The 14,063-nt window shown below is 40.3% G+C and overlaps 1 protein-coding gene across 3 annotated transcripts in view; it reads left to right on the top strand.

Annotated features, from left to right (window-relative positions):
- The window catches only part of LOC126419014 (uncharacterized), a 474,218-nt gene that overhangs the window by 373,437 nt on the left and 86,718 nt on the right, over nt 1-14,063 (top strand). For all 3 annotated transcript variants that reach the window (XM_050086069.1, XM_050086068.1, XM_050086070.1), the window contains one exon: nt 1,324-1,449. In XM_050086069.1, the coding sequence (XP_049942026.1) occupies nt 1,324-1,449 (126 nt within the window). The remainder of the gene's footprint in view (nt 1-1,323; nt 1,450-14,063) is intronic.

Raw genomic sequence — 14,063 nt, 5'->3', positions numbered from 1 at the left:
GGGTCCTCTTTCACCACACAAAATTTCGGACAAATCCCCGACCCCATGGTCGTGCCATCTCCTTGTGAGTGTAATCTAAAAAGGCACAAGTTGTTCTATCAGTGATGAGATGTAGCCTGAGACTCGTCCACCATTTCAGTAACAAGGCCAACCAGCCTCTCCTTCCCAATCCTGTTCAGATTGTAGGCCATGTCTACTGAAGCCCCACCTGTCAACAATCCTAACTGGTACCAGCATAACATGCACAGAGTCAACCATCATCAGCATACTGAGCCCTGAATGAAAGTACTATTAAGGCGTGGCCCATCGTATGCTCTAACATCGTAGCGGATTACCTGTTGGTGCCCATTTCTATTAAACTATCTCATCACCACGTATATTATATGCCCAGTCCCTGTATAAACAATTTCCTTCCACACCACTATTACTACCTCATACTAACTCGTGACAATATTATGAAAAGAGTGTGTGTGTGTGTGTGTGTGTGTGTGTGTGTGTGAGAGAGAGAGAGAGAGAGAGAGAGAGTGTTGTGTTTTTGTGAGTTTATGTATGTATGTATGTTGTCTAATTTGGAAGAAGGCCTTTTGGCCAAAAAGCTTACTTGTTTGACAACCTTTTTGTTGTGCCTATCTGCGACTCAGCATCTCTGCTATATGGCGAGTAGCAATCCATGCTTTTTACAATATCATCATTATTCAATCCTGAATTTTCATACTGGCATGTTAAATTCTTGTACAAATGCCCTAAGTCCTCTGTCATTTGATTCTGCCTCGCAGTAGGTTTAAAATTACTAGTGACGTGGTACTCTGACCGTAGTATTTCCTGTGACTGGTGGCCTCTACTTCACCCTTGGCTACCACATGACTTTCTTCTTCCTGACATTTTTTAGCCACCAAGGCTTCCTGATCACTGCTAGAGTCCTCTGTGTATTTGCTAAACTGCCTCCAGTCTGAGATATCTCTAAACATAATCCTGGTTGCTGCTGAAACTTGTTTTCTTTGAGCATAACAGAACCCTTGGACATAATCCTCTGCTTCCTCACATTTCTGCCAGCTGCCAGTCAGAAAATTAACCCTGAACTGCAAGTGGTGGAGTTTCTGAATAAACAGGAAATGGTAAGTAAAACATGTTGCGGAATGTCAGCTCTTCACTTACCTGACAATAAGAGGCACTGCAAATATAACCAGATCATGGATTACTGATAAGCTTTTACAGCATTTACATTTTGCACTTCATTCTGGTAAAAGTACATAAATTATTGTGTTTACTGTATCACTCCATAGTTTTTGTCTTTGAATGTGTTTTTATTTATTATATTTCCAGGATGCACATGATGATGACGTGTTGACTCGTACTCGCTGCTCCATTGACAGATTATTTAGGAAATATCCACCGTGTTCTCTCCACTTCAATGTGTACTATAAAAAGGTTTTAGCCAGTAAACCAGAGGTAAGTAATAAATTTCTCTGCGTGTGAGTTGCTCTACTTTAGCAGCAATAAATGTATGGACTAAAGTTTTAAATCTGCAAATTAAAGCACTATATCACATTCGAAATTGAGCAATGGCATATTGCTGTTATTGGGAGCACTTTAAAGTTACAAATTTGAAACTTGTATGTCATTTTCAAATCTGATGAATAGTTCTGTGAAAACTTTTCCAGTTCGCTAATTGGACAGTTGTTGCAGGAAGGTATAATTGCCGGCTAACTCTAAAGACAGTTGATCTCAAAAAGAATTTCCAAAGCCTACATTAACTGTATTGAATGTCAGATTGTGCACATACGAGGAGGTACCCGAAAGAATTTGAACTTTCTTATAACAGTAATGGAAATTCCTGGATGGAACTGTATGTAAAATAAGTGAAAGGGAAAAATTGACTTATTCATGTAACAGAAAGCGTGTAATTTTGCTAGAAAAAGATCCAGAGCTCGAAGGCTAGTGAATACTTCTGTCATGTGTATCTATGCACTGAACTTTCTTTACATTTATTTATTCAATGTTTTAAACAAAAGACCTCCTGTCCCCTTTAAAGTATCTGCCACTGCCTCAAGTACACTTCTTTAATGTTTTATTTCATTATTCAAATTTTTTTTTTTTAAAATTCATCTTCTATGATGGCCTACAGCGTCTCCAGGTGCTTCCACTTGCATCCGCCCAACTCCCGCCCATTTCACCTCAGCAATGTCAGTGAAACATTTTTTCCTTGTGTCTCTATTCTGGGAAATAAAGTGGGGGGGGGGGGGCAATTATGTAAGAGGAGGAATGAGACATAGAGATCTTTCCATTTTTGATCAAAAAATGGCAAGACAAAGTTTGTGAGATGGGGCTGTATTGATGTGGAAAATCATTCGTCCAACTGCCACAAACCGGGCTACTTTCACCACAAATTATTTCGCAGTGTTTTAGAAAAATCCACGTAGAAAGTCTGGTTAAATGACTGACCCTGTGAACAAAAACTGAATGGACGACTCTCCTCACATCTTAAAAATTAATCAGCATTGTTTTGATGTTAGACTTCACTCAACAAGCTTTTTTGCAGTGTTAGAAACTTGAAATCTGCCTGTGGCTTGATTGTTGCTTTGTTCAGATTGTAACTGCAACACCACAATTTGCCAACTGTGATGACTTTGTGGAAAAATTGGGATAATTTTGGAACACACTTTTTTCCCCAAAGCACAGCATGCTTTCAAGCTATGTTGTAGTTTAATGATTTTTGATAACTTTATTGGAAGTGTAAGTAACTTTTTCTTTTTGTTCCTAATTCTCTCTAAGGAATATGTGATAACAAGTATAATAAAAGTTACACTCCATACGCGTGAGACAGCATGCACTACCTAATATGTTTGAAAATATCAAGCATGTGATTACTCTGGGGCACATACCTCAGATTCTTTTGGTGATAGGAAGGTATGGTCATGTGTTTTGGATAGCTCTTGGACTGGGGCCATTTGTATACCCAACAGAAGGATTGTCTTAGTGCACTTTCCTCTGATTGTGGGAATGAGTGATGAGCTGCATGCCAAAAACGTGTTGAATATATTTGCATGCCAAAAATTTTGGGAAAATTTTTGAAGGTGCTGAGGAAGGAGGAATGAGGCAGCTGGTACCCCACTTTTCAGTTCATGTTGGTATTGGTTAAAAAGTGGCATAGTCGCCTTTTTGTGCTACAATAAGGAACATTTTTCTACTGATAACATACAGAACAACATATACCCTTAGATGGTGTGCAGATAAGCTGAGCAGAACATTAACATAAGTCAAGAGTCACTTCACTGAATGCTGAATAGCATAGGAGCGCTATTCATGAAATAGGTGAAGGTCTTCACCTCGTGCTTGACCACAGATTTTCTTTAGACAAGTGGAGGAAAGAGGAAATCAGTTGTTTGTATTTGATGTGGCAAACAGTGGGCCTTAAGAGGCTTATGGAGGCACAATTAGTTCATGGGCGGTTCGTCAGAACCACCTCCTCCCCCCACCCCCCCCCCCCCCCACCCCACCCAAAAAAAAAAAAATAAATAAATAAATAAATAAAATCCAATTAATATTGGATTCAAAGACTGCTACATCAAGCAAATGGCTGAAATTTTCATGAGAAACTCCTAAGAACCCGATCTGAAACATCCTTGAAACTTTTCTCGATATCTTTATCCATAACATGGCTGTTATAGGTGGTGGTAGGAGGGTGCATAGAGCAAGTTTCCCAGTGGGGACGGTCACAGGGGTAGGAGCCATAGGTTAGGCAGATGGGTGCAAAAAGAGCATTGGGTCTGACAAGAATATTGCAGAGATTGGGAGGGTGACAGAAAGCTATTCTAGGTGTGGTGCGCAAAATTTCAGACAGAATGGATCTCATTTCAGGGCATGATTTTAAGAAGCCATGGCCCTGTCGGAGTAGCTGATTAACACATTCCGGACCAGAATAATTCTAATTTTTTCCAACATTTTTCCTTGTGATTCTTCCATTTTTCTGTCTCTTCCATCCTTTATTTATTTCCTTTCTCAGACGTTATGTCTGATTAAAAATGGAAAATGACGCGGACCTTGATCAAGCGTGACTTCCTTTTAACTGTACGGTATATGTTACATAGCATTTAGGAACTTTCGGGCAATTGAACATGTATCAGTAATTACAGATTTCTGTAGTTGTATATATACGTTTGGATGTAGCTGTATTGCGTTGATGTACTGGTGGATATTGTGTGGTATGACTCCAGTAGTTGATAGTATAATCGGTATAATGTCAACTTTATCCTGATGCCACATGTCCTTGACTTCCTCAGCCAGTTGCATGTATTTTTCAATTTTTTCTCCTGTTTTCGTCTATATATTTGTTGTATTGGGTATGGATATTTTGATTAGTTGTGTTAATTTCTTCTTTTTATTGGTGAGTATGATGTCAGGTTTGTTATGTGGTGTTGTTTTATCTGTTATAATGCTTCTGTTCCAGTATAATTTGTATTCATCATTCTCCAGTACATTTTGTGGTGCATACTTGTATGTGGGAACGTGTTGTTGTATTAGTTTATGTTGTATGGAAAGTTGTTGATGTACTATTTTTGCTACATTGTCATATCTTCTGGGGTATTCTGTATTTGCTAGTATTGTACATCCACTTGTGATGTGATCTACTGTTTCTATTTGTTGTTTGCAAAGTCTGCATTTATCTGTTGTGGTATTGGGATGCATATTATTATGCTTGCTGTAATATCTGGTATTTATTGTTTGATCCTGTATTGCAATCATGAATCCTTCCATCTCACTGTATACAGGGCTATTACAAATGATTGAAGCGATTTCATAAATTCACTGTAGCTCCATTCATTGACATATGGTCACGACACACTACAGATACGTTGAAAAACTCATAAAGTTTTGTTCGGCTGAAGCCGCACTTAGATTTCTGCCGCCAGAGCACTCGAGAGCGCAGTGAGACGAAATGGCGACAGGAGCCGAGAAATCGTATGTCGTGCTTGAAATGCACTCACATCAGTCAGTCATAACAGTGCAACGACACTTCAGGACGAAGTTCAACAAAGATCCACCACCATTCGGCGATGGTATGCGCAGTTTAAAGCTTCTGGATGCCTCTGTAAGGGGAAATCAACGGGTCGGCCTGCAGTGAGCGAAGAAACGGTTGAACGCGTGCGGGCAAGTTTCAAGCGTAGCCCGCGGAAGTCGACGAATAAAGCAAGCAGGGAGCTAAACGTACCACAGCCGACGGTTTAGAAAATCTTACGGAAAAGGCTAAAGCAGAAGCCTTACCGTTTACAATTGCTACAAGCCCTGACACCCGATGACAAAGTCAAACGCTTTGAATTTTCGGCGCGGTTGCAACAGCTCATGGAAGAGGATGCGTTCAGTGCGAAACGTGTTTTCAGTGATGAAGCAACATGTTTTCTTAATGGTGAAGTGAACAGACACTATGTGCGAATCTGGGTGGTAGAGAATCCTCACGCATTCGTGCAGCAAATTCGCAATTCACCAAAAGTTAACGTGTTTTGTGCAATCCACGGTTTAAAGTTTACGGCCCCTTTTTCTTCTGCGAAAAAACGTTACAGGACACGTGTATCAGGACATGCCGGAAAATTGGCTCATGTCACAACTGGAGACCGACTGCGCCGACTTCATCTTTCAACAGGATGGTGCTCCACCGCACTTCCATCATGATGTTCGGCATTTCTTAAACAGGAGATTGGAAAACCGATGGATCAGTCGTGGTGGAGATCATGGCCTCCAAGCTCTCCCAACTTAACCCCATGCGATTTCTTTCTGTGGGTTTATGTGAAAGATTCAGTGTTTAAACCTCCTCTACCAAGAAACGTGCCAGAACTGCGAGCTCGCATCAACGATGTTTTCAAACTCATTGATGGGGACATGCTGCGCCGAGTGTGGGAGGAACTTGATTATCAGCTTGATGTCTGCCGAATCACTAAAGGGGCACGTATCGAACATTTGTGAACGCCTAAAAAAACTTTTTGAGTTTTTGTATCTGTGTGCAAAGCATTGTGAAAATATCTCAAATAATAAAGTTATTGTAGAGCTGTGAAATCGCTTCAATCATTTGTAATAACCCTGTATATTGCCTTTTCTTAGCCATGTGTTGGATGCCTCTTGATCGATGTGCAGCTGTGTTAGATGATATGGGTGCTTGCCATGTAGTGTTTTGTTCTTCCAATTTACTTTCTTTGTATCTGTTGATGTTATGTGATCTGATGGGTTGTAGAAATGGTTATGAAATTGCAGTGGTGTAGCTGATGTATTTATATGAGTGATTGCTTTGTGTATTTTGCTAGTTTCTGCTCATTCTATAAAGAATTTTCTTAAATTGTCTACTTGACCATAATGTAGGTTTTTTATGTCAATAAATCCCCTTCCTCCTTCCTTTCTGTTTAATGTGAATCTTTCTGTTGCTGAATGTATGTGATGTATTCTATATTTGTGGCATTGTGATCGTGTAAGTGTATTGAGTGCTTCTAAGTCTGTGTTACTCCATTTCACTACTCCAAATGAGTAGGTCAATATTGGTATAGCATAAGTATTTATAGCTTTTGCCTTGTTTCTTGCTGTCAATTCCGTTTTCTGTATTTTTGTTAGTCTTTGTCTATATTTTTCTTTTAGTTCTTCTTTAATATTTGTGTTATCTATTCCTATTTTTTGTCTGTATCCTAGATATTTATAGGTATCTGTTTTTTTCATTGCTTCTATGCAGTCGCTGTGGTTATTCAATATGTAATCTTCTTGTTTAGAGTGTTTTCCCTTGACTATGCTATTTTTCTTACATTTGTCTGTTCCAAAAGCCATATTTATATTATTGCTGAATACTTCTGTTATCTTTAGTAATTGGTTGAGTTGCTGATTTGTTGCTGCCAGTAGTTTTAGATCATCCATGTATAGCAAATGTGTGATTTTGTGTTGGTATGTTCCTGTAATATTATATCCATAATTTGTGTTATTTAGCATGTTGGGTGGTGGGTTCAGAGCAAGGCAGAACCAGAAAGGACTTCATGAGTCTCCTTGGTATATTCCACGCTTAATCTGTATTTGGTGTGATGTGATATTATTTGAATTTGTTTGGATATTAAGTGTGGTTTTCCAATTTTTCATTACTATGTTTAGGAACTGTATCAATTTAGGGTTTACTTTGTATATTTCCAATATTTGTAGTAGCCATGAGTGGGGTACACTATCAAAAGCTTTTTGGTAATCAATGTATGCATAGTGTAGCGACCTTTGTTTAGTTTTAGCTTGGTATGTCACCCCTGCATCTATTATCAGTTGCTCTTTACATCCTCGTGCTCCTTTGCAGCAGCCTTTTTGTTCTTCATTTATAATTTTGTTCTGTGTTGTGTTTGTCATTAATTTCTGTGTAATTACTGAACTTAATATCCGCTCCTGGGATTGGAATGACTCCGTACCCTCTCCCTTAAAACCCACATCCTTTCGCCTTTCCCTCTCCTTCCCTCTTTCCTGATGAAGCAACCTTTGGTTGCGAAAGCTTGAATTTTGTGTGTATGTTTGTGTTTGTTTGTGTATCTATCGACCTGCCAGCACTTTTGTTTGGTAAGTCACATCATCTTTGTTTTTAGATATATTTTTCCCACGTGGAATGTTTCCCTCTGTTATATTCATATTGTTAAATAATTTAGTTAGATGTGAATGTGTTGAGGTGAACTTCTTTAGCCAGAAATTTGCTATTTTATCTTTTCCAGGGGCTTTCCAATTGTGAGTAGAATTAATTGCTTGGGTGACTTCATGTTGCAAAATTATCACTTCAGGCATTAGTGGTATCATCTTGTGTGTGTCTGTTTCTGCTTGTATCCACCGTGCATGCCTGTTTTGTTGTACCGGGTTTGACCATATGTTGCTCCAGAAGTGTTCCATGTCTGTTATGTTTGGTGGATTGTCTATTTTAATGTGTGTGTTACCTATTGTCTGGTAAAATTTCTTTTGGTTTGTGTTGAATGTTTGGTTTTGTTTCCTTCTATTTTCACTTTTTTTGTATCTTCTAAGTCGTTTGGCCAATGCTTGTAATTTCTGCTTGTTTTCATCTAATTGCTCTATCGCTTCTTGTTGTGAGATTTTACCTAACCTTTTTCGTTTTTTGTCTGATATTTCATTTCTTATAAATTGTGTTAGCTGTCCGATGCCTTTTCTCAGTTTTTCTATTCTGATCTGTAGCCTGTGTTGCCATGCTGGTTTTGTGGGTTTCTTCTGTGTGTTGGTTGGTTCTGATCTCTGCCTAATGTGTATATTTAGTGTAGTGAGTGCTCCTATACAGACCAGTAGTTGTAACTCTTCCATAGTTGTATTTTCATTTATTTTGTTGTGTATAATTGTGTTGATAGTTGTTATTGTTGTTTCGACTTTTGGGTTATTTGGTGGCCTATGCAAGAATGGTCTAATGTCTGTATTTGTGTGTCTGTATTCTATATATGTCAGCCGAAATTTTTCTTCTTCTTATTATTATTTTCTTCTTCTTCTTCTTCTTCTTCTTCTTCTTCTTCTTCTTATTATTATTATTATTATTGCCACTCCCACAATAGCCAACTCTCCAAACTGTCCTGTCTTGCCACGATGTATCCCATCTCATATTACATCCATTCTCTTTGAGAACATGCCTGTGCATAATCAAAACTTAGGTCCCACATTCTGTTTCTTGAAACCTGCTTGCCCGTTGAAGTTACACCAAAGCGCATAACATTCAAAGTCCCTGTTTCTGGATGCAATCCTACCTTACACCAGGCTCTTTTCAAATTTCAAATACAGCAATCTCTTGTTCTTACCTGGCTAATATGTGACCTATAAGCCTCATCAGCCAATTTCCACTCTACTAGACTTCTCTCCTTCTACAATACCTGCTGTTATCTACCCCTCATGTTTCCTTGACTGATATCATGTGCCAAGTCAACTTCAGACTGCAACAACATGCCAGATGTCACTTCAAAAAGCTATTCCACCTTCTCCTAAACTACCTGAATAGTGGTGTTTCCCTTCTTGTCTCTTTGCAGCTCCCTAAACAGCCACACCATCAACCACCACTCCTCTCTTACAAACTGAGCTTGGGCAAGCTCCTTAACATCTCACAAGCTTCACCACTGCCTCCCAGACAAAGAATAACCCATGTTCACAAGAACCAGTCACTACAGTACAGTGTCCTTAACCTCATCTAAAGCACTCTCCTCTCCTGAATTATATGTATTATCTAAGAGTCTCACTTTCAGTCCTAAACTTGTCTTTGATCATGCTGCTTTGGCAAAGGACCTACTTTCCTTTACAAGAAATATCCGTAGGAAATATGACTTTGCAACCCAATCTCAAAATCTTTCCAACAGGAAACATGACATTGAACCCTGTCTTGAACAGTTCAGAACACAATCCCAACTTGATCCACCACCACTACCTCATTCATAATCATCCCTTGCAAGCCTTGTAAGAATTCCTCACATCCAGCATTGCTTCACAACCCTTCCTCAGATCCCTACAACATGACCCTAACCTTTCCTCTGCAGAACTCTAGACTCTATGTGCCCTAAAATCTGATGACTCCATAATTATCCTCCCAATAGACAAAGGATCTATCACTGTAGTACTTGATCGAAAGGAGTATGTTAGTGCAGGTCTACGTCAGCTGTCTGAGACCTCTACATACAGCGTCTGCCATCAAGATCACATCCCTGTGATTCAAACTGAGCCGCAATCCCTCCTTAAAACCTCAGGCCCCTCACAAGGACTATCACTAACAAGGACTTGTTCGGATGCAGACTCTTTGCAGCAATACACCACCATTCTCACCTCAGTCTTCACTGCATATAATTATCCCATCATCCTAGTTAAAAAGCAGATTCCAGGACCATCACATCCAATCCTGGTACAGCTGATCCCTCCTAAAAACAACTTTGGAGCACACCGTTGGTGACTCAGTATTATCCTGGTCTGGATTGTGTTAAACAGCTACGTTGGCAGGGCCATGCCTTCTTAAAATCATGCCCTGAAATGAGATCCATTCTGTCTGAAATTTTGTCCACCACACCTAGAATAGCTTTCCCATCACCCTCTCAATCCCCACAATATTCTTGTCAGACTCTATGCTCCTTCTGCACCCATCTCCCTAACGTATGACTCCTACCCTTGTAACCCTCCCCACTGCAAGGCCTGCCCGGTGCTCCCTCCTACCCTATAACAGCCCTGTAAGTGGCAAAACATATACTATCAAAGGGAGAGTCACATGCGAAACGACACAAGTCATATACCAGCTGTTATGTAAATACTGTTTGACCTTCTGCGTCTGCATGACTACCACCAAATTAACTGTTAGGATGAGTGGGCATAGGCAAAAGGTGTATATTGACAGCTCGCAGAGCACGCTGTACAACATGACATTCGTGACCTTGGCACCTTTTCCACCACACGTGCCATCTGGATTCTTCCCCCAGAAACCAGTTTCTCAGAACTTTGCAGGTGGGATCTGGCATTACAACAGGTCCGTGGTTCTTACCACCCACATGGTCTTAGTTTACGTTAATTTCTTCTGTCTCAGCATTTCTTCACTGTAACTATTGTTTGCTTCACTCAGTTTGTTTCCTACACCTTTCATTGTCTTTCCAGTCTGTTTTTCACAACCCTCCTCCCACCTCTGTAATGTGAAATGCACTTAGCTTTTGACTCTTATTAACTTGTGTGTGATGTTTAAGCAGTAATCTCTTTCTGCGTATTACCCTTTTTCCACCTGTAAGCTCTCTGGTTTTCAAATCTCATCCGATGCAGTCCCCAACAGTCAGTCTTTCCTTCTCATACCGTACGATAAGTCTCCGCTAACCTGCAGTTCTGGGAGAGTTTCCTGAAATATACCCCTTCTACTAGACCTATCCAGTCCTTTCCCTTCACCCCTATTCCTTCACCTTCAACCCTTCTGCCTGAAGGAGGAGCCGCTGGCTCCAAAAGCTTGCCAATTACAATTGTCTTCTATGTTTGTGTTCTGCCACCGCTTGGTGAGTAGATTTTGTATCTATGCAACTAAAGAATTCAAATATTTGCTATCTTTACTACCATCTGTGTTTTTGAACCTCTTATGTAGATTATTATTGCTAGTAAATGCTAAAGTTACGTTGATACTCTATTAGTGTAGAGTTCTAGGCCGACCACTTCGAAAGTAACAGACACTGTTCAGCTAATCAACGTTCTTGTCTACATGGTGACTAAGGGGTCCTTTGCTGGTACATCTTTGGCTCATCAGTGTTCATATCTATAGTGACTGACAACATCTATCACCGGACATCTCTTGCTTCTCATCTGCCTTGCAACAGGCATGCTTTATTGATACACTCCATGCCACCCGTCTTCAAGACAAATGATGGCGCCATATGCATTCATCTTTGAGTCAGTCAAGATTCAAGAACTTTGTTACTTTCACATATTTCCCATAGTGACAGTTCCAGTTCTTATAACTGATGTTCATTGGTTATGTATGTATTCTTAATTATCAGTGTCTGGTCCACCTGTGAAAGCAGCCGTGTCATATACCAGCTCTGCTGCACTTGTTGCACAGCTTTTTATATTGGTATGAATACCAACCAGCAGTCCACTAGGACCAGTGGCCACTAGCAAATTGTGGCAAAGAGCCAAATGGATCAGCGTGTGGCACAAAATGCAGCTGAAAGAAACGTGTTTGATTTCAGTGGTTGCTTCACAAGCCACGCCATCTGGCTCCTCCCCTCCAACACAAGCTTTTCTGAACTGCTCACTTGGGAGTTATCTTTGCAAAATGTTCTCCACTCCCAAAATCATCCCAGCGTCAACCTACAGTAACCTAGTGTCCCCACACCCTCCATCCAACAGTTTCTGCCCCTTTTTGTCATGTCACCTCTTCCCAGTCACTTTCCCTTACCCTCATTGTGTTTCGCTCTCTGCCAATTCCACCATTGATGGTTCCTCCTCCTCTGCTCCTCTCGTATCCTTGTCCATTCCATTTCCCCACACCCCTCCCTCCCCCACAGCCTCCTCACATTGCACATGGCAGCCTTGTCTGCCACAGTCTAGCCCCTGCATTTTCTGCCAAGCAGCTCTGACTACCATCCCCCGAGCTGTATCCTGTTACCTGTCCCCCCTCGCCACCCTTCCTACTCCAAATTGCTGCCCCATTCAATGTGACACAGTTGCAGTCTGGCTGGATTGACCAGAGGTGTAACAGTCTTTTCATTGTGGCTGTCTGCTACTCGATGTGTGATCTTCACAGTGAGCTGAAGTCTATCCTTTTGACAATATTGTTGATACTCCAAGATGGACTTTCCATTGTTTGATTATTCTTAATTGTATTTTTTACAACTATAACTAATGTTTATAGTAACTAATTTTGATGTATTTTAACCTGCTATACTGTATATTTTCTTTTGTAATTTACCCAAATTGATTATTTTTAGTTTCTTTATATGTTATCATCATATTACTAGCCGCAATGGTTCCTTCTGTGGTCATGCTGGAGGCATGTTGTACATGTTGTTATCAAATGTTTGTTTTTGTTCCTGATTTTCTTTAAGCAAAATTTTATTTACATGTCTGAGACATGTAATGGTCTGATGATGATCACTGACAAGCTTGAAAACAGTTAAATAAAAAATATCTTTTCAGTCAAAATTGACATTTTTTTCTTTTAGACATTGTTGTTCAAAATTCAAGGTACACATTTGGCAGCAGCCACCCTTTTCACCTCCAGATCAACTGTTACTGAACTGATTTCAAATTCCTGTAGACAGTTAAACTTCTTCAATGGTCTGTTGATCTTTCAGGATGATAAGGTGAATTTTTTCCTACTTTTTCTGTTGTTTGGGCTGGGGAAAGACGACCAGAGCAAGATTTGGTATCAGTTGATATTTCACCTCTTCTGAAGTGGAATATCCAATCAAACACTTGACTTCATCACACTTGACATGCATCATCCATGCTGGCCATTCTTAATATTACAAGAGTTTCTGTGCCCGTGTTTCGAAGCAAGAAGCAAAACTATAGAGTCACATGCTGTTAATGAGAATAGGCCATTACAAAAAACACAAATACACACAATAACTGCCATTAAAACAATTTTTACAAGCTGAATTGAACCTTCGTTAGTGAAAATGCTTGAATTACTGACTGAGGAACAGTAGCTCTGTATGTTTCTCCATCAGAATGCAGTACTACAGAAAGCTCCACCACAACATACCCTGTTCACGACATACCCTGTTTGGTAGCTTTTGGGTGTGCACACAAACATTGCACACACGCCACATTACAAATTAAAACATCAATTCTGTGTCTCTTCCTCACACAGATTGGTTGCATATTTAACATTAACTTTATGGGTGATCGAAAGTAGATTGAAAAGCAGCACTACAGGATTTAGAGTGAACTCAGAAAAATAAAACAAAATGTTGACTCCAGTAAAGTTGTGTAATACTTCTGCTCCTGTTCTTAAACTATATAGACAACCTTACAGGACTAGGATGTACAAAAAGAACAGGGGCGACTCATTCTGAAGGGCCATAGGGTCCCGGCTCCACCAGAAATTTTGTGATACAGCTTTATTTGGTGTATTTTTTCAGTATTATATCAGACTGTTTGAGTATGACATGTCTTTGATGTAGAATGATTGACACAGAGCAGAGGTAACCAGGCCCGGTTTCCACTGCCCTGTTACAGAGACACGATGTTACCCTGAGCTGTTGGTAGCTGGACCATTCAGCCGGTGCCAGGAACCAGTGTCAGTTGGTTCATACCCCTCCACAAACTCTGCTCATTAAACTACAGTCACAGTGACATGACCAGGCAGTCTCCCCTTTTACCGTTTCGCCCCTCTCTGTAGCGTTGTATAGGGCCAACTCAGGCAGTCCCCATGGATGGACCAGCTCGTGCCTAGCTCCCTTTCCCCACTCTCCAGTGAAACTTGCTGTCCCTCTCCCCTCTTTGTTCTCCTCTCTGCTCGCTTACACTATGTTTGGGGCCAGGTGGCTAGGGCACGTAGACAGAGTCACTGCCAAAGCTGTCCACCCCATTCCAGAAGAATCATCTTTCTGCAAGTTTTTTTTCACAAA

Source organism: Schistocerca serialis, chromosome 9 (genome assembly GCF_023864345.2).
Source record: "Schistocerca serialis cubense isolate TAMUIC-IGC-003099 chromosome 9, iqSchSeri2.2, whole genome shotgun sequence".
In the NCBI taxonomy this organism is placed as follows: Eukaryota; Metazoa; Arthropoda; class Insecta; order Orthoptera; family Acrididae; genus Schistocerca; species Schistocerca serialis.
Note: the sequence above shows the minus strand (reverse complement) of the source record. Positions and strands in the feature narration are given on the sequence as shown.